At 40.5% G+C, this 22,258-nt stretch overlaps 1 protein-coding gene across 5 annotated transcripts in view; it reads right to left on the bottom strand.

Annotated features, from left to right (window-relative positions):
* The window catches only part of dis3l2 (DIS3 like 3'-5' exoribonuclease 2), a 225,945-nt gene that overhangs the window by 90,887 nt on the left and 112,800 nt on the right, over positions 1 to 22,258 (bottom strand). For all 5 annotated transcript variants that reach the window (XM_031901823.1, XM_031901824.1, XM_031901825.1 and 2 more), the window contains 1 exon segment: positions 15,714 to 15,887. In XM_031901823.1, coding sequence (XP_031757683.1) covers positions 15,714 to 15,887 — 174 coding nt within the window.

Genomic DNA, 22,258 nt, shown 5'->3' with positions numbered 1-22,258 from the left:
ATATCCTTTCGTTTATTAACATAAGGCTTCGTAATTTCCTCTCTTTCTTGCACCGTTCAGCCCAGATTTTAAAAGTGACCCCTTTCTCTTTGGGGAAAGACAGGTCATTTTGAACCTTTGGCTTTGCCATGTACTTATGTTGTCCTATATATAGCTTACTGTTTTCTATTTTGGCAGCTGAGAAAGCTCTAGACTTAATTTTACCTTGCGCCTCAGATTTCTCTTTAAAAAAAATGAATACCAAGTCCTGCTGAAAATAATAAAAGATTTCACTGGAAGGGCAATGGAAGAAAGAAGCATGAGAAACAAAGCAACTGGAAAGTTGAAAGCAAGCAAATGTTTATGTGCCAATTCATTTTTACAGTTTGCTCAGTGGTCCTTTAGAACAGATAGAGCCTGTGTTAATGCTAAGGGAACTGTACAGTGTAAAAAGCATAAACGGAAAAGTAGCAATGCTTATATGCATTTCTGCTGATAGCTTTAAAAGACTAAGATTACAGTCATTATGTTTAACAACTTTGCATTTTTAGTTTAAAAGCATGCATGGATTTCACTGAAATCTACTTTATACCCATTTTTAAATCATCCTCCTTTTTTATTGAAATACATATATACATGGATCTCACAGACTAACAGAATCATCGTATTTAAAGTAGAATCTTACCCCCTACTTAGGTGGGTCCAGGTACTCATGCCCCAGACCATCAGCTTGGGGAGTCATGCAGAATCATACTAGAAGAAACAGGCAGGCACATCTGGGATCCCTTTTGCGTCAGTAAAGTTTTCAAAAAAGCAGCTTGTATGTTGATAAAAGTATCAAAATGTATTTATTCCATAAAAAATAACAACAACAACTGCAACAGCCTTACGCGTTTCGTACCTACCAGGGTACTTAATCATAGGCTCTTTATTGAAACCCTAACCCTAGGTTTTTTTGTTTTTTTTTGCTCCTTATTTTTTAATTTCTTTGGCAAAGTATTGGTTTAAAGTGCTTAGACTTCAACCATTGTTAAGTTTTTTTTTTTAACACACACAACCTGCTGCGCTCCTTTTTCTAATTCTACTATTCTCTGTCCTCTTAAGAATAAACCTTTCCTTATGATCATATTTCCTAAATGATCTGATCTTAAGCATTACTAGTAAGTACACTGATTATTTACAGTTTTAAGTTTTCATCCTATTGGATACATCCTTCCTTCAATTATATGAAGTCTGTCAGTACCACATGCTGAAGAACAGCCCACACCATGATGTTCCCACCTCCAAACCTCACTGTTGGTATGGTGTTTTTAAGGTGATGTACAGTGCCATTTCTCCTCCAATGTGCAATGACATCCAAAGAGTTCAATTTTGCTCTCATCTGACCAGACTATTTTCACAGAAATTCATTGGCTTGTCCAGATTTTGTGCAGGAAACTTTAAATGAGCTTCAACATGCTTTTCCTTCAGCAGTAGAGTCTTGCACCATGAGCGTGTATAGAGGCCATGCCGGTTGAGTGCATTACTTATTGTTTTGTTTGAAACAAATTGATCCTTGGCTCTTGAACAACTCTACTGATTATTTTTTTGACTCCTCTGTCAGAAATCTTGTGAGGAGCACCTAGTCATGGTCAGTTAAGGGTGAAATGATGTTTCCACTTCGCGATTATGGCCCCAGTGGTGTTTAGTTAAACATTCTGAAGCTTAGAAATACATCTGTAACCAATGCCATCAGTATATTTTGCAACAATAAGGTTGTGAAGGTCTTGAGGGAGGAGCTCTTTGATTTTACCCATCATGAGATGCTTCTTGTGTGATACCTTGGTAATGAGAAACTTTTTACAGGCCATCAATTAAGACTAAACCAGCTGAAATTAATTTGCACTGATAGGGGGCAGGTCTGCTTTCTAAATTTCTGCAGGTTTCTTGGCTTTCGATGCCTTTTTGCACCTCCTTTTCTTCATGTGTTCGATACTTAAAATAACGTTGAAAAAATATATATAGTTGATATGAATATTTTTGTAAAAAAAAATTGCAAGGTACTTAAATTGTAATTACAGTTTATCAGCATGAGCTTGTGCTTTTCAGTGGCTAGTGGATTTTGCGCTTGATGGTTTTTAGCAGAGAGTTTTTGTTTTAATTGCAACAAAAATGTACAACAAATGCAGGTCCAGTGTGTTACCTAATTGGGGGTTTTAGGACATGTGCCTGAACTACTGAACGGTTTGTTTTATTACAGGCACATATACAACACTGAAATATTGTTAAAGGAGCTGTTCATCTTTAAGTTAGTATGATGTAGACAGTAATATTTTGAGAAAATTTGCCATTGGTCTTAATTTTATTATTTGTAGTTTTTTTTTTGTTTTTTGTTTTTTTTTTCACTTTTTGTTCAGCAGCTCTCCAGTTTGGAGTTTCAGCAGCTATCTGGTTGCTGGGGTCCAAATTACCTTAGCAACCAGGGCGTGGTTTGAATGAGAGGCTGGCATACGAATAGGGGAGGACCAAAATTGAAAAACAAGTTATAAAAAAGTACCAATAACAATAAAACTGTAGCCTCACACAGCAATAGTTTTTTGGCTGCTGGGGTCAGTGACCTCCCAATTTGAAAGCGAAGTCAGAAGGCAGCAGCAAATAGTTCAAAAACTATAAAAGATAATTAATGAAGGCCAAATTAAAAGTTGCTTAGAATTGACCATTCTATAACATACTAAAAGTTAACTTAAAGGTGAACCTCCTCTTTAACTAGTGTGTGTTTGTTTTAATCAATGTTTTAAACTGTAAATAAACAAAATGTGTAAAATAACATTTTCTGTCTATCTAAAGTGACATTAAACCCCATAACCACAGGAAGTTGCCATTTCTGTTTTGTATTGAGAAATTTGCTGTTGCTTACTGTGGAGAATTTGTCTGTGTAAACACAGTAACAATGGAGTTCAGCAATGGCAATAGATCAGTGGCATCATTGATTAGGAAAATACAAAATTGAGCTAAAAATAGGAATAGATATTAGTGAAACAAAGCAAAAAGTATTGACATGTGAAGCAAACACATGCTGTCCTGTTGTCAATGGAATAAAAACATCCCATTTAGTTAAAGAATGACAAGAACATGAAGATCAATCAGTGTGTGACTGTAGATCAATGTTTACTAAGAACTTACAAAAGCTGGCTGGTCACAACTGCTGAGTCGATTCACCATTATATATAATCTTTTCAGATGTCGCTACATTTTAGTGTAAATTGCTTCAGCTTTTTTTCTTCTTTGTTCTCATCTACAATATCATTTTCAGGTATTGACAAAACACGTCTGGGAGTTACAGCACTTGAATAAGCCAGCAAGTTGGTGCCTGTGTGTGCCATACTCTGCTCTATGCTGAGGTCCTCTGCCAATGCATGTTAACATCCAAGATAAGTATCTGACTAATTTTTAGCGAAATATAGTTGAAAAGGCTCTCCTGATGGCCACATACTCAGGCCAATTACATGGATGGGCTGAGTTTACCTAACTTTATTTAAAAAAATATACAGGAGTGCAGATTTGTCCACCATTTTTCCACTAGATGACAGCAGTGGACAAAATGCCCCATTTTTATTCCATTAACAAGCAATATGCCAAACTAAGCCCAGAGCGCTGTGACAGAGAATACATTTACATCCACAAATGCAGTAAACCAAGGTGCAATGCAGAATTTCCCCCCAGAATTCTAGCATCATTGTGGTTGCAAGTTGGTTATGCACTTGGCGCAACTGCACTGCACCTACTGCACACTGCATCTGGTTCACAACTGTCCACACATTTAATGACAAATCAGATGCAATTACCGTATATACTCGAGTATAAGCAGAGTTTTCCAGCACTCAAAATGTGCTAAAAAAGGAATCCTTGGCTTATACTCGAGTAAAGCTGGATTAACTTGTCCTACCTGCACATCCGTTGGGTGAGCATGAAGGAACGTTGCGCAGCGACATGCGTGCGCGATTGGGCGCCGCACGGGGATGTGCAGGTAGGGGGTGCGCCAAATGATGATGTGGGTTGTGGTTGTCCTGCTGGCGAGTGTCTGTGTGTCAGAGTGTGTTTATTCCATTTGGTGCTTGAATGCATTTTTCTCTTTTGTCACTAGCTGGAACAGTAATTTTCAGAACTGGCTGCTGGGAACTGATTGTCATGGGGTCTCGGACTCCCAAGAATGCAAAAAAAAATATACATAGCAAAACAAATTGGAAGGGAAATTAGTAACTATAGCAAGTTCTGTGAGTTGTTACTGGCAAATAATTAATGGTAACTAAATGTTGTATCTATGGGGGGCGGAGCCAAGATGGCGGCTTGAGAAGACGTGTGCAGTGAGCTCCTCACCTACTCGATTATCCTGACCACCATTTAGCCTCTAAGACACTCAATTTGCTCACCCGGGAGTCTCTTCATATCCCTGACAACAATGGGGAAACATACAGCCAAATCTGCTACGGCCAAAATGGATAAATACCTAAGTTCGTCACAACCACCTCCGGAGGCCAACCTGGAGCGGGAGCGGGCTCCCTCCCCCTCTCCCCCCATCGCAGAACAGGCCCCAAATCTACAAACTGAACCAACAAACCGTGTTCTACTCCAGGCAATAACCGACTCCCATACAAGCATGACGTCACAGCTGGACACTATTAAAATTGATATTTCACATTTACGGCAAGATATGCAGAATCTGAGAGAGCGGACATCGGAAGTGGAACTCCGCGTATCGTCCCTGGAAGAGACGACCCGGCCGATACCAGGTGAACTCTCCCACTTCAGCAAACAAATTGCCGACGCTATGGCTAAAAGCAGACGACTTAGAAAATCGGCTGCGTCGCAATAACCTGCGTATGGTTGGCCTACCGGAAAACTCTGAAGGAAACCAGCCAGAACGGTTTGCCGAGGAATGGCTGCAGCAAACCCTGGGTGCGGAACACTTCTCCGCCTTTCTCGTGATAGAACGGGCACATCGCGTCCCTACTAGGCCCCTACCACCTGGGGCCAATCCACGTCCGTTGATCATGAGATTCTTGAACTACCGGGACCGCGACGCTGCCCTGTCTGCCGCCCGGGCCAAAGGCCAGCTGACCTTCAACGGAGCGCCCATCTCGTTATTTCCCGACTACTCCATAGCGGTTCAGAAGCAGCGCGCCTCCTTTACCGGGGTGAAACGCAGGCTGAGGAACGAAGGATTGCTATACTCGGTACTATTTCCCGCTAAATTACGGATTATAGATGGGCCGAACACTCACTTCTTTACCGCTCCAGCGGACGCAGACCGACGGCTCGACTCCAGAGGGGTCCGCGGGAATCAACGGGCTGGCTCCCCAAGGCAATGAAGCTGCTGGGCACCCTCAGTGAGTATGCACATACCCTAGGGTCACACCATGTGTACTTGGACTAAGATATACCCATAAGTGCCTTCCTTGGCCTCAGAACAGGCCCCTCTCTTCCTACCAGGGGCATCAATATAGAGGCCTTAACCAACACTATAATCTTTGCCCAATCGGGAATACAAGCGCTGATAACTTTACGCATCAAATGGCACTTGCGGTCAAGACCCCTATCGGGCTCCCACAATTCACAGTAGGCCATAACATTAAATAAAATATCAAGGCCGGCACTAGCTAAGGATCCAGGCCATGGAACCTCACCCAACACTAGCCCACTAACTTTTCATCGCACCGTGGATAGCCCCAAGGGCCCCCTGTACACGCCGCCAATGCTAGCCCCACTCAGCGACGGCACATACCCCTAGACTCCTCCGTTAAAACAGGATGGTGTTTCCACCAACTCATTCTTGCGGCCAAACTGGCACGCCGAGGCGCAAGTCATAATGGTGAGGACGGATGATGGCTCTCAAGCAAGATGCTAATACTCCTTCTCCACATAAGTTTTATCGTTCTGGGCACAGGCCCACCCAAGTTTGGGGGGTGGGCAGGGGGGGGTTTGGGAATTGTTTGGGCCCCTGTTTGTTTCCTTCCCACTCTTAATCCCCTTCTTTACACCCCGCAACGGATCTACAAACTCACCCGGAGTACAATAATGGCAAACTACATAGGCGACAGAACACTCCAAACGCTGCAATACCCCATTGAGGAGATAACTACCACTCCAAAGAGTGACCCACCTATCCCACTCAGCATACCATGGTGGATACAACCATAATATCGTGGAATACTAGGGGCCTAAACTCCAAGTTTAAAAGGGCCCTACTCTTTGACTATATCAAGCAATGGAAACCTGCTTTGTTATTATTACAAGAGACTCATTTGGTTGGCCAGAAACTCTTGTCCCTTAAAAAACGCTGGGTAGCCCAAGCCTACCATGCTCCCTATTCCACTCACGCAAGGGGAGTATCTATTTTGGTTCGTAAAGGTGTCCTATTTGAATGTTTGGGATTGAATATTGATTTTTATGGTCGATATGTTGTTATGCATTGCAGAATCGCTAATCAGCTCCTGACACTGGCCAATGTTTATAGCCCTCCCCCCTCTGACAATGACCTACTGGGAAAAATTTATGATCTAATTGCAGCATTCCCCAGTGCCCCTATATGCCTCCTTGGAGACTTTAATGCAGTCCTTGCTCCTCACTTAGATAGACTGGGGCAGACTGGGACTCAACTTACCAGCTTAGCTAAATGGGCCGATGCCCTTGGTCTCATGGAACTGTGGAGATGGAAACACCCCGGGGAGAGGCAATATTCCTGCCATTCCCCAAGCCACGGCTCACTATCCCGAATTGATTTGGCTCTAGCATCAGCTGATTTTGCACAGTTCACGGCATCCGCGGAATACCTTCCCAGAGCCTTCTCCGATCATTCCCCACTGCACTTAACATTAAATTTATCATCTAAAGCCAGACGAGCTGATTGGCGGTTATGCCCTCTGTGGTTGTCAAATGTAGATATACGGGAATCCTCACAAGCTGAATATGTCGCATACCGGGAACACAACCAGGACACAGCCCCTAGTGAAGTACTATGGGAGGCATCCAAGGTAGTAGCTAGGGGAACATTAATAAGCGAAATTACTAAGGCCAGAAATAAACTTAAAGCAGAGGTCAAGATAACTGAGATAGCCTTGGGGGAAGCAGAAAAAGAGTATACTAACACACTTTCAGAGGAATCACATCAACTCCTTCAACAAGCACAAAGAGATGTAGAACTAGCTCATACCAAAACTACAAGAAAAAGGCTACTCTACACTAACCAAAGAATTTTTGAGCAAGGAGAGAAGGCCGGCAAATTGCTAGCCTATCTCTCCAATTCCAGGGACTCACAAACCCTTATCCCTAGAATTAGAGACTCCACTGGTGCCTTGGTTACCACTCCCCCTGAAATTCTAGACACGTTCACAAAATACTACCAGAACTCCTACCAGTCAAATTACTATGCTACTCTAGAGGAACTCACACACTTCCTTGATAGGATAGAATTCCCAAGCTTACCCCCGACAGAGGCAGCCCACCTGAACGCCCCTATTACGGAATCGGAAGTGGCGGAAGCACTGGCGGCTCTCCCCCCGGGCAAGACCCCGGGACCCGATGGTTTTCCAGTAGCCTGGTACAACCTACAGGGCCCTCTCCTAGTACAACAGCTTCACCAAACATATCTCAATGCCATAGAAAAGGGTCAGCTTCCTCCCTCCTTCTACGACGCAACTGTGGTTCTTATAGCCAAAGAGGGTAAGGACCCAGAAACATGTGATTCCTACAGGCCCATCTCGCTTATCAATACCGATGCTAAAATATTTGCTAAAATTTTGGCACGCAGATTAGCTAGAATAGCCCCTTTGCTCATACACCCAGACCAGACCGGCTTTATGCCTGGGAAATCCACTTCTCACAACCTCAGAAGGGTTTTTACCCACCTCCAACTCAAACATGAGAATAGTGGTTCACGCGCCTTGGTCTCACTGGATGCGGCCAAGGCATTTGATTCAGTAGAATGGCCTTACTTATGGGAGGTACTGAGGAGATTCGGACTTGGACCACAATTCATCAGCTGGATCCAACTGCTATACAAAAAACCAATGGCCCGCATTAAAATTCATGGAACCCCATCTGAGCCATTCCCACTCCACAGAGGCACCAGGCAGGGCTGCCCACTATCTCCCCTACTTTTTGCATTTGCCATTGAACCGCTTGCCCTGTTAATACGACAATCCCCCAATATAACTGGCTTTAAACAACACACCATGGAAGATAAATTAGCCCTATACGCGGACGACTTACTACTTTTCCTAGCTGACACCTCCACCTCTATGCGGGCGGCCCTCCAGACACTTTCCCTATTTGGTAACTACTCGGGCCTCCACATAAACAAAGGGAAATCAGTAATACTTCCGGTTGACCCCATACTGCACCCCCCCGACAACACCTATGGCTTACGCTGGGTTACTAAATTTAGATACCTAGGAATACAGATCTCACCCTCAACCGCACCCTACATAGCCGACAATATCGAACCCCTCATCACTCAGCTCAAAACCACTACAAATCAATGGGCCAAACTCCCCCTCACGCTATGGGGCAGAGTAAACTTATATAAAATGATTTACCTCCCCAAATTCTTGTACAAGCTACACAATTCACCGGTCTGGGTTCCCAAAAAGACCTTTCAAAAAGTAAACTCAATACTAATTCCCTTCCTATGGGCCAACAAGACCCCTAGAATATCCTGGAGATCTCTCACGGCCCCAGTGTCAGAAAGGGGATTGGCTCTCCCGCACCTACACTTATATTTCCTGGCCAGCCAGTTATACTACATACATACCTGGCTTCATGCAGATGAGAAAGACCCGGGATTCCTTATCCTGGCCCACCGGATTGGTTCACCAGAGGCAGCCCATAACACGATATACAAAAGGCCCTCAGACTACCCTAGATGCCCCACAACAGTTACTGTCCCAGTCAGGGCATGGAAAGCAGCATCTAAATTACTTAACCATCTCACCCCCCCCATTTCTCCTTTCCTCCCCCTATGGAACAATTCTAACTTACCGCACCTCCAGGGCCTCCAAGACGTAAGATATTGGGCCCAAATGGGTATCAAGTACCTAGGCGATATAGTGGTTAAGGACAAATTTCCCACCCTGGAACAGCTCCAAGGGAAACTTGATAGACGGGACATTCAAATATTCCGCTACTTCCAACTTAGGCACGCCTTCAAAGCTCAATTCACGTCACTGGAGCTAACACCTACCCCCTCGAATACCGAACTAGTATTAAGGAACCCTTGTACAGGCAAATTAACATCCAGATTCTATAAAACTCTGCTGAACAGTATTTCACCTCCTTTTAGCACGGCCCGCCGTAAATGGCAACAAATAATTCCCAATATGACAAACGAACAATGGGACGAATCTACCGAGGTGCTATACACAGACCTGATCTCAATACGGGACAGACTAATACAATATAAGTTTATCCACCAATTGTACGTCACCCCCCTCAAAATACAAAAAATGGGACGCAGCCCTGAGGCCACATGTCCTAAATGCTATAACACAGGGTCCTCTTTCCTACATCTAGCCTGGGAATGTCCACCAATTCAAAGCTACTGGTCCAAGGTAACTAAATACATGGCAGATAACTTGGGCCTTCCCAATCTATGCACCCCAGAGGTATGCCTGTTGGCCCAGATCGAAGATCTAGTGCCTCTCAACAAAACTAGATCCTTATACCGATCTATTCTGTACTATGCTAGGAAAGCCATAATATTAAACTGGATGGGCAATAACGTACCCACACCAGAACTTTGGCAAACCCTCATTAATGCAGCATTGCCCTCTATCAGACTCACTTATGAAGCTCGCGGGTGCCCCTTGAAGTTTGAAAGAATCTGGTCCCCCTGGTTGGAACTAAACCCTGGTATACCTGATGGGACATGACGATCCCAGCTAAACACTTATATCCTGTAATGTACCATCATGCTAATTTTGCACAAATTACACCGTGTAACAACTACTGTAATAATGTCGCAACGTAAACACTGTACTGCTCGCCTTCAATATAGTAAACTTCTGTATACTACTACCCTCATAATGTATGTGATCTACAATGTGATATTGCCATGTATTTCCGTTGTCCTCCCCCCCCCTTTTTCCCCTTCCCCTCTTTCCCCCACTTTTCTGTGTTAAAAAACAATAAAAATGAAACTTTAAAAAAAAAATGTTGTATCTATACACATGGTCCTGTCGCTCAGAACAAGCATAGCATGACACAAATGAGTATTTATTTGAAATGCTACACTGTAGCACGCTATAGCTCTACAACAACTTGCTGCAGCTGCAGAGAATCAGAGCAATGTGTGCAAATAACGGAGCAACAATCTGCAGCTACAGTAGCACATGCATTCTGCAGCATTATTACTCCAGCGGGTATGGCATAACATACAGTTATGGCAACATATCCTAACAGGGCAAAACTGTGCAGGACTATCATTACCTAGACACTACAAAAATTAAATGAAATATTAACCTGTACAACCTGTACAACCTTGCATGTGGTTATCTTATGTTGGATGTGCCTCATTTTCCAGCCCACACCTTGTGTTTATTAATATGGTAGTCATGTAAGCAATTGTTAGTGTCCTTTTATTAAATAATTTGATTACTGAAACTTGGCAGTAGCGGCTGCATTTCCCACCCTAGGCTTAAACTCGAGTCAATACGTTTTTCCAGTTTTCTTAGGTAAAATTAGGTACCTCGGCTTATATTCGGATCGGCTTATACTCGAGTATACATGGTATGTGGAAGTCATTCTGGCATTGTTTCCAGTGTTTGATGTGCGAATGACATCTGCACCTATTCTGCGTCAATAGGTACAGCTGTGCTCAATTCAGAATGGGAGGGAAGGAATGAGTGGGTCGAGTACAGCTAGGCAAGAAATGCATTTTGGCACAGGTACTGTTAATGAAAGTGATTATGTGCAACTGAATGTGGGAAAAATTTGGGGACTACAACTGTACTTGCAGATGTAACTTAGCCATTATGAAACCCTTCAGCAGAGAAGTAGAAAAAAAAATAATTCCTTGTTTGATTTGCATCATTCCAAAAGTCCCATTTTGGTAAAATTCCAAAGAAAATTAAAGGGATTCTGTCATGGTTTTTATGGTGTACTTATTATTTCTAAATGACACTGTTTACATAGCAAATAATTCACTCTACCATTCAAAATTTTATTCTTGAACCAACAAATGTATTTTTTTGTTGTTGTAATATTGGTGCATAGGCAGCCATCTCAGTGCATTGTGCCTGAGTCTGAGCTTTCAGAAGGAGCCAGCTCTACACATTAGAACTGCTTTCAGGTAACCTATTGTTTCTCCTACTCCCATGTAACTGGAGTACCAAGCTGGACTTGGAGTTCTTACTATTGAGTGCTATCCAGATATCTACTGGGAGCTGCTATCTTGCTACCTTCCCATTGTTCTGCTGAAAGGGAGGGGGGCTGATATCACTCCAACTTGCAGCTCAGCAGTAAAGTGTGACTGAGGATTATAAGACCATAGATCACATGGCTGAGGCAACCTGGAAAATGAAGAACATGACTAGCACCATATGAAATTTCAAAATTTAAGAAAACAATTTCAATGCAGGATTCTGCTGGAGAAACTCTATTAACTGATGTGTTTTGAAAAACAACATGTTTTCCCATGACAGTATTCCTTTAAATGAAACATTTCAAAGATTTGCGTTTCAAACCCTCATACTGCAGGTATTTTTAAACAAACAAAAAAAAAAACCATAGAAATATCTTAATTTCTAATCAATGATTATGCACTAACCAGTCTCAACAAGCAACAAAGAAGAGAAGGTTTAAAAAAAAAAGTATTTATCAGAGTCCACGTTTAAATTCTTACATAGTAACATAGTAAGTTAGGTTGAAAAAAGATGTACGTCCATCACGTTCAACCATAATGCCTATATATAACCTACCTAACTTCTAGTTGATCCAGAGGAAGGCAAAAAAACCCCATCTGAAGCCTCTCTAATTTGCCGCAGAGGGGAAAAAATTCCTTCCTGACTCCAAGATGGCAATCAGACCAGTCCCTGGATCAACTTGTACTAAGAGCTATCTCCCATAACCCTGTATTCCCTTACTTGCTAATAAGCCATCCAACCCCTTCTTAAAGGAACAGTAACACTAAAAAATGAAAGAGCTTTAAAGTAATAAAAATATAATGCACTGTTGCCCTGCACTGGTAAAACTGGTGTATTTGCTACAGTAACACTACTATAATTTATATAATGCTGCTGTGTAGCCACGGGGGGAGCCATTCAAGCAGGAAAAAAGGAGAAAAGGCACAGGTTACATAACAGATAACAGATAAGCTCTGTGGAATACAATAGTGTTTTATCTGTTATCTGCTATGTGCCTGTGCCTTTTCTCCTTTGAATGGCTGCCTCCATGGCTACATAGCAGCTTATTTATATAAATTATAGTAGACTTTCTGAAGTAAACACACAACTTTTACCAGTGCAGGGCAACAGCACATTATATTTTAGTTACTTTTATACACTTTCATTTTTTGGTGTTACTGTTCCTTTAAAGCTATATAATGTATCAGCCAGCACGACTGATTCGGGGAGGGAATTCCACAACTTCACAGCTCTCACTGTAAAAAATCCTTTCCGAATATTTAAACGGAACCTCCCTTCTTCTAAACGGAGTGGGTGCCCTCGTGTCTGTTGGAAGGACCAACTGGTAAATAAAGCATTAGAGAGGTTATTATATGATCCCCTTATATATTTATACATAGTTATCATGTCACCTCTTAAGCGCCTCCAGTGTAAACAGACCCAACTTGGCCAGTCTTTCTTCATAACTGAGACTTTCCAAACCCTTTACCAGCTTATTTGCCCTTCTCTGGACCCTCTCTAACTCAATAATGTCCCGTTTAAGCACTGGAGACCAGAACTGAACAGCATATTCTAGATGGGGCCTTACCAGCGCTCTGTAAAGGGGAAGAATAACCCCCTCCTCCCGTGAATCTATACCCCTTTTAATACAGCTCAAAACCTTGTTTGTCCTTGCAGCTGCTGCCTGGCATTGCTTGCTACAGCCAAGTTTATTATCTACAAGGACTCCAAGGTCCTTCTCCATTAAGGATTTGCCTAGTGCAGTCCCATTAAGGGTATACGTGGCTTGCATATTTTTACATCCCAGGTGCATGACCTTACATTTATCCACATTTAATCTCATCTGCCACTTAGCCGCCCAGATTGCCAGTTGGTCAAGATCCTGCTGCAAGGATGCCACATCCTGGATAGAATTGAGTGGTTTGCAGAGTTTTGTGTCACCTGCAAACACTGATACATTACTTAAAATACCCTCCCCTAAGTCATTTCTGAACAAGTTAAACAAAATTGGACCCAGTACAGAACCCTGAGGGACCCCACTGAGAACCTTACTCCAAGTAGAGAATGTACCATTAACAACCACCCTCTGTACCCGATCCTGTAGCCAGTTTTCTATCCATGTGCAAACGACTTCACTAAGACCAATAGATCTTAGTTTAGAAGGCAGTCGTTTGTGGGGAACGGTATCAAATGCTTTGGCAAAATCCAAACAGATTAAATCTACTACATCCCCATTGTCCAGCTTCTTACTTACCTCATCATAAAAAGCAATTAAATTGGTCTGACATGTCCTGTCCTTCATAAAGCCATGCGGATTACTGCTCATAATGCCATTCTCCAGTACATAATTTTGTATATGATCCCTTAACAAGCCTTTAAATAACTTGCCCACCACGGATGTCAAACTTACAGGCCTATAATTGCTACCTTTTTAAATATAGGAATGACATTCGCCTTCTTCCAATCCCTAGGTACCATACCTGATGAAAGAGTGTCTGAGAATATCAGAAACAAAGGCCATTGTAAATCTGAACCTAGCTCTCTCAGTACCCGGGGGTGTATTTCATCTGGCCAAGGTGCCTTGTTTACATTTATCTTGTATAACCCTTTAAGCACCATATCCTGTGTCAACCACTGCGTAGTTGGAGCTGAGGCAACAGTGCAGCTATTGGGTGGAACTTGGCACTCTGGCTCCTCTACTGTATACACAGAACAAAAGAACCGGGAAAGAATTATCTATAATGTTACAAATTCTTGGAGACATTTAGAAAAATATCAAAGTTTTCCAGTGCAGCAAACTGTCTCATTAAACAGGATTACAGCAGCTTTGATGTGAAGATAGAATGATAAAGATACAGGATTGAAACATGCGCAGAATTTCAACTGTTCAACTTAGTATTCATTGCTATGTACTTACACCAATATAAAAATTTTGCCATCTAGAAAATAAGACACTGTGCATTTCATGTCCCTAAAACTCAACAAAAACTGGTATCAGGTATGGGATGTATTATCTGGAACTCTGGTAACAATACAATAATATGATAATACAATAAAATGTCTTCAATAACAAATAGACATTAAATAAAGAAATTGTTTATGAATATGCTATACACTGATCTTTTCTTAAAGGAGAAAGAAAGGCTACCTAAGAGTTAATCTCAAGCTGCAGGCTCACCATCAGTTGTCTCAATAGTGCCCTTAAGTCTCCCCATATAGCAATCGTTCAGAAATTCAGAGGCCAAACAGGAAAAAAAACCGCTGAGCTGGGTAAAGAGGATTCCCATAATGCATCGCTCCTGCACAGACCCTACGACCAGGACACTTTAGGTGGCGCATGCGCATTGCTCTCTTTAGTGACACAAGCAGGCACGCTCCCCTACCCTCTGAGCTGACCCCTATGAGTGCGCACGATTAGGACACAGAAGGAGCAGGTGAGTGCTGCGGGGGGCGTTTGGTCGTTGCGATGCTGGGGAGAGCTGGAGCACAATAGATCGAAGATGGCAGAAGGAAGCATTATTTTAAAAAATAAAGTCTGTGATCTGCTGCAGGCAAGGGGGCAAGAGCTACAGTAGAAGCCTTTCCTTGCTCTTTAAACAGAGATTTAACATAATAGAGGAAGACGTGTGGAAACATTACAGCATCAGTCAATACTTCAATTGGTAGTTAGGCAGAATAAAGAGAAATTCTATTTATAAATAGGGTATATTTTCCTCTAAAGTAAAGCATTTATCTGACCACAGCACAAACTTGTTGAAGTCTATAGAAAATAACCTGGAAAGCAGAATAAAGTCATATGTAAAAAAACAAAAACAAAACACTATTTACATAAATAACTATAAACCAGGTATATAAGCGCTAATTTTAGTGCTGGGCGGTATGACCAAAAATTTATATCACGGTATTTTTCAAAATTATATCGGTATCACGGTATTTGACAGTATTTTTTTTTCCCCCATGCATGATTAGGTGACCACCCCAAACACCCACCATCCCCCCCCCATCCGCACACCCCCCCATCCCCTTCACATAAATATAAATTACTGGCCAGGCAGCCGCAGGCACCCCCGACAGCTTACATTGGTATCCGACTCTGAGTGATGCGTCCTAGCGACGGCGCTTTTGTAGAGTGTGCGTGCTGCCGTTACGTGCGCGCTGCCGTTACGTGCGCGCTGACGTCACGCGCGCAACCCGGAAATACTAATAAAAATTGCCAGGAGGCGCGCACACCGGTATGCCGGTATGTTAAAAATTTATATCATTTTTTTAAAAAAAAAAACGGTGTTCGGTTTATACCGGTATACCGCCCAGCACTAGCTAATTTTATCTTTATATATCAATTAGGCCACTGACACTTGCCTTAAGTCTTTTCTTTTCTGGAACTCTTCCTGTGGTATAGTCCATGGAAGGTCCTGTGGTAGGCACTGCAAAACCTTATCAGGGAAATCAGAAAAATCTACACCATACTCCACTAATATTCCCTCTGTTTCAGGTTCAATCTCTCCAGCCTGTCCAAGACTTTTCATCAACTTCCTAGGAACCAAAAAGGAAGAATTAACATTGTCAAATATAATAAATAAAATATACATATAAATAAAATATAAAATTAATGTTACCAAGATTAGGTTTCAAATACATGCTATTTATGCATATATTAGAATCTCTTAATTTTTTACAGCCCGTTACAATTGCAAATAGCAGATGAAAACAGAAAGAATGAAGAGATTTTGGGGGCAAAATGAATGAATTTTTGCCAAAACATGCAATTTTAGAATTTCTTTGCCCATAAAGAAGTCATACATTGGTCAATATAGGCATAGGGATTCATTAATACATACCTGAAATTGGTTTATCCCTCTTGGTTCTTGGCAAATTTTGCCAAGAACCAGCTGTTTTTTGTTTTATTAGAGACTACATTTTCAAAAGAGGTTTCTTATATTTCTGTTTTTATTAGTAATTTTAAACCAATTTTCAGAGTTTAGGGTTCTAACCTCAAATGTATTCTTCTCTGTAAAACGTAATACATACTTGGCTGAGGCAGGTAAGTTTTTGGAGAAAACTACTCATGTAAATAGGTCTAGGGCGTATTGGTATTAAGCAAGTGCATGAACTGGATTCTCAAATGATGATATATATCACATACTGCATCTAAACTTTTTCAAGCATCAGTCAATGGACCCAAGGCACAAACCCAAGGAATAACACTTGTATTAATTATACCAGACATGGCAGATACACCTACAAACAAAAATATTGGCCAAGTCTAAACTGATGCTTCTAGTGCATTTTGTTCTCAGCCATATATTGCAGAAAAAGAAGTTCATTTTGTGTACCGATTCCTAAGTCTAAAATTAGTCTTTTTTTTTTTTTTTTAACCAGGTTAAGCACAGTTATAAACTTGAAGTACCAAAAGTTGACATTTCTATAACAGTTTATGACCACTGTTGGCCTACTATAAAAGAGGAATTGCAAAAATTGATCTGTATAAAATCAGACCTTTTTAATTAAAGGTTGACTGTATCACATTCATTTCTGACCAAATTGTATAGATGGTAGGATCAATACCCCATCAACCAGATATCATAATTCAAGATTTGTTATGGTTATTGTTGTTATTTTGTTATTTGTTATTTTTTTCCTCACTTATCTGTTTATTCAGGACATCATCAATTCACCACTCATTTGCAATTCAAACAAACACCTGGCTGCTTGGGTGGAATCCCAGCAGCCAGGTCACAATTTAAACTCCAAAATTTAAATATTTTAAAACCTGCAAAAAAATATAAAGATCCACTGCAAAATTGGATAGCACAAATCATAAGGTAGCCTTACAGCCTTATAACTGGCTGAGCTTGAGCTCTACCTTAAAGTTTATTAAAGAGATTCTGTCAAATTTTATGGGGTACTTTTTATTTCCAAATTACACAGTTTACATAGCAAATAATTCACTCTACTATTTTAAATTTTATTTTTGAACCAGCAGATGTATTTTCTTTTTAGTTATAATATTGGCAGCCATCTCAGTGCATAGTGCCGGAGTCTGAGCTTTCAGAAGGAGCCAGCGCTACACATTAGAACTGCTTTCAGGTAACCTATTGTTTCTCCTACTCCCATGTAACTGGAGGAGTCCCAAGCGAGACTTGGATTTCTTACTATTGAGTGCTATTATGATATCTACTGGGAGCTGCTATCTTGCTGTCTTCCCATTGTTCTGCTGATCAGCTGCTGGGGGGAAAAGGGAGGGATGTCACTCCAACTTGCAGCTCAGCAGTAAAGTGTGACTGAAGTTTATCAAAGCACAAGTAACATGGCTGTGGAACCCAGGGAAATTAAAAATAAGGCTAGCCCCATTTGAAATTTCAAAATTAGATATAAACAAAATCTGTTTGCGTTTTGAAAAATTGAATTTCAATGCAGGATTCTGCTGGAGAAGCTCTATTAAAGGATGGGTTTTGAAAAAAAATGTCTTTCCCCATGACAGTATTCCTTTAACAAAACAATGTTTATGTTTTAGGCTACATTTAAAAGCTATCCCTTTAATAAGCCAGGTCTTGTCATTAAAAAAAACAAAAATCACAACTTGGACAATGCTATATGGGGGAGAAAAAAAAAAAAAAAAAACTTTAAATCTACCAAAAATCCAAGAAATGGAACCAACCTAAAATTTCTAGCTACCAAATTATAATATATAATTTCAACTACATGAACGTTTGCATTCAGCATGTCATAGAAATTGTATACCTGTTTTTATATCTTTACAGAATAGTATCTCAGAGGTTATTATGGCAGTGACCACACTACCCTGATAACCACAAGTGAGTGTTGTGGAATATCCCTTCACTTTATATGTACCCCCTCTGAGGTACTAAGTGATAAATTATTTTTTTTCTTTTGTAGGGTCTGCACATTATTTGGGTTTCTTTGGGGACCTTGGAAGGATTATGTGTGAGGTGGAAGATGCTACCTAAAAGTTCTACAAGAAAAAAACCAAAAAAAAAAACAACTTGTGCAGTTACAAAATAAAATGTCTAATTAAATGTATCTTTAATAATGCAAAATGTTTTACTTTTATGGGCAACATTCACTAGCTACAAATATAATTTAAGTTTAATTTTAATTTTGTGTTCAAATGTAGTACCACTATATGCAACACTGGGTACAAAAATGGAATAGAAAAAAAAATGTGCTTGCATCTCTACGCACTCCTTGAACTGAGCACCAGTTTGGCAGGTATGCATGCTTTGATGCATGTGCTATAGGATCAGACATAAAACCTTTGTGGCTGCTTAGGGTCCTGCAAAGACAATGGCGATTTCACAAATGCGCTCTACTGTCCTGTAGTGGCATTTCATAACAATCGTACATTAATTTTGGAATACAAAAATTATTTTGTAACTATTTTGTGTGCTTTCAAACCCAATTTCATTGCAAGATATGGATTTATCTAGTCAAAATTAATTTAGAGATTACTAACGTCAGTTAATATTTATCCAGTTCTGCTTTTAATACTGAAATACCTTATTTAGACACATTTATTCATGTAATTTATGCTTAATAATTCTATGCTATTTAATGATTTATTGCAGCCTTTATTACTTTTCCACATTTCACTTCTACGCTTGGATAAAAGTTTCAAATGGGGAATGTAGTTATTGTTCTTAGTATACATAGGATTTTTTTTATACATACACAAGGTCTATAATTCTGGTCTCGCAGTGTGTTTCCACAAATCTGTATTGTTCCCTGTGTTTATTGTAGTTAGTTAGCCAAAACCTTGCAGCTTTACTTTAAGGTAATAGAGATCCATGAAATAGGAGGTGCTGGCCAACTATGCTAGTAAATGGGTAAACATGTTTCCTCATTTAAAAAAAAAAAAAAAAAAAAAAAAAACACAGATATAAACACCATAAAGACTTGAAGCCTCATCAATTAAACCAGTGCACCATGTATAAGGACTGAAAAGGAAACTGTACAGCAGTTAATTTATGGCACATCATCATGCAATTACACACAAGCAAATGCAAGAGGAAATATTACCAGTACACTGGAAAGCAAAGTTATAGTGACATTATTCAACAGAGAGTGTTATAGTAACTATTATGCTGCTATTAAAAGTTTCCCTTCCCAGTCTTGATTGCAACTATAATCCGGTATATATAATTCATTAACCAATTTAGGAAAGTGACCTGTGTCTGATGATTATAATCGTGCACCTGCTTAAATAATGTAAAATTTCAAAACCCACAATTAAAACCACAAAAAAAACAACTTAAAGTGCTAATATAAAGTGCTCATGCCACAGTGCTGTATTTGACCAATTCAAAATTCCACTAAAATGTATAAATGAATCCCAGTATATAAACTAGTTCATTAATTTTAAAGCGCAGTGCTTAAATAACCAGTTAAATCAATTGGTGATAATTCAATTATTATTAAATTAGTGACCTCCTAGATTATTTTAATGAAAAACCTTGATTGAGTTTGCAGAAGGAAAATAGGTACAAGATGTGGAGATATCCCAAAATTTAACGGTCTTAATTTTTGGCTAAAACTAGGCCGTGAGATACCAGAAAGCAAAGCAAGGCAGGGACCAACTGGCTGCGGTCTCCAAATTTACCTTGCCTATCACTTATGCAGAGAACTAGGTTATCCTAGAAAACCGCAAACCTCAAAAACCATGGAGGGAAAACAGCAATAAGATAAAATATAAAGGAGAATAAAGTTTACAATTTTTTAAAAAGGAGAAAAGGTAAATTTGGAGACCGCAGCTACTTGGTTCATTGTGATTCATTTTACAAGTGGAATTTTTTAATTGGTCAAATACAGCACTGTGGCACAAGCACTTTATATTAGCACTTTAAGTTGTTTTTTTTTTTTTAAATCAGATTAATCGTGGATTTTAAAATTGTGCATTATTTAAGCAGGTGCACTTTTATAATCATCAGGCACAGGTCACTTTCCTAGATTGGTTAATGAATTATACACATCTGATTATAGCTGCAATCAAGACCGTGAAGGGAAACTTTTAATATTGTACATCTGATATAAAGGGGGTTGTCTTTCTCTTTGATTTCTTTAACTTTGCATATTACACTCCTAAAATGACGTTAATCTTGGAGAATTTGCATAATGGATGAGAAGGATTCCTTTTCCCTTCCCTGTTTTTCCTCTATAAAAGTAAAATTATTTCTCTAATTACAGGAAATCGTGCTGTCACTTCCATTCTGCAAACCTCTCATTTGATAGCGGTTTTTTACATTGTACTTCTTTTCTCACCAGCTGCTCCAGTATCGATCCTTGTTACCACACAATTTCTTTAATGCAGAGCTGGATTAATTGATAAATACACTGGATAATTTAAGAAATGCTCTTTTGCAACTTTTCTACTAATCCAAACAACCAATCAGCAGGAAGCATTTACTAGTCAGTTGTTTGAAAAAAAGAAATGAGATAGGTTGCTATGGGCATGTGGGCAAATTTAAGTCTTTTTACCGTACCCTGTGATCAAGCAAACTACATGTCTGGGTAAGCCTGCTGAACTAGCTACAACTTATCCATCTCTCTTGGATCTGTATTTGTACCTGACAAAAATAAAAGCATGCACAGCATGTTTCCATGACTTCCAAGAATAAATCTGATATGTGATTTATTCGCTTTTCAACTTGTCTGATTTTGAATTATGATCTAATGCACTGTGTCCTTTCCCAGGTCTAACTTTAGTTTGGATATGTCTCTTATCACATACCATACCTCACACTTACAATTAACAGAAAACTAGAGTACTGTTCTACATCAGGATATATTCACTAATGCCAATAAAACCCAAAAGGTTATTTTAAATGTAATACAGCAACAAACATAACATACATCTTATTCAACTCATATCATAAAATGAATGAACAGAGATTACATTTTAATTAAACAGATATCAGATAACAGAATAACAGATAACAGATAAACAGAATCAATATGTAATATATTATGTAATATATATATGTAATATAAGAGTACAAGGTATAGGATCCCTTATCTGGAAACCTATTATCCAGAAAGTTCCGAATTACAGAAAGGCCATCTCCCATAGACTACATTATAAGCAAAATAATTCTCATTTTTAAAAATGATTTCCTTTTTCTCTATAAAAATAAAAACAGTACCTTGTACTTGATCCCAACTAAGATATAATTAATCCTTATTTAAATTTAGTAGATTTAAGTTATGGAGATCCAAAATTACAGAAAGATCCCATATCCGGCAAACCCCCAGGTACCGAGCATTCTGGATAACAGGTGCCATAGTTACATAGTTACATAGGGTTGAAAAAAGACCAGTGTCCATCATGTTCAACCCATCCAAGTAAACCCAGCACACCTAACCCACACCCAGGGCCGCCATCAGGGGGGCACTGGGGGCACAATCATCCCGGGCCTGGACGTTTCTAACTTTAAAGGGGGCCCGGCCGTGCTAGAGTTTTCTTAGGTCAGGCCCCCTTTAATCGAGTCCGGGCCCTGTCACTACTGGCGTCCGCCGCTATGTCCCGCTGCTCTCCGCTCCATCTGCGCTTATATAAGGTTGCGCCCCGTGCGTAGTGACGTCACACGCACGGGGCGCAACCTTTATAAAAGCGCAGATGCTGCAGACAGCAGTGGGACATAGCGGCGGACGTCAAGGGAGCCAGCAGGGGAGCCAGCAGGGGGACCGGAGGAAGCAGCAGGGGGACCGGTGAGGAACTGAAGGATGCTTGGGGGAGCTGGAGGAAGCAGGAGGACACTGGGGGGGGATCTTTGGGGGGGGCTGGAGGAAGCAGGAGGACACTGGGGGGAGAACTGGAGGGTGATGGGGGAGCTGAAGGATCTTTGGGGGGGGGGCTGGAGAAAGCAGCAGTATGCTTGGGGGGGCCTGGA

This window comes from Xenopus tropicalis, chromosome 5, assembly GCF_000004195.4.
Source record: "Xenopus tropicalis strain Nigerian chromosome 5, UCB_Xtro_10.0, whole genome shotgun sequence".
NCBI classification, from domain to species: Eukaryota; Metazoa; Chordata; class Amphibia; order Anura; family Pipidae; genus Xenopus; species Xenopus tropicalis.
This window is presented reverse-complemented; position numbering and strand designations above follow the sequence as displayed.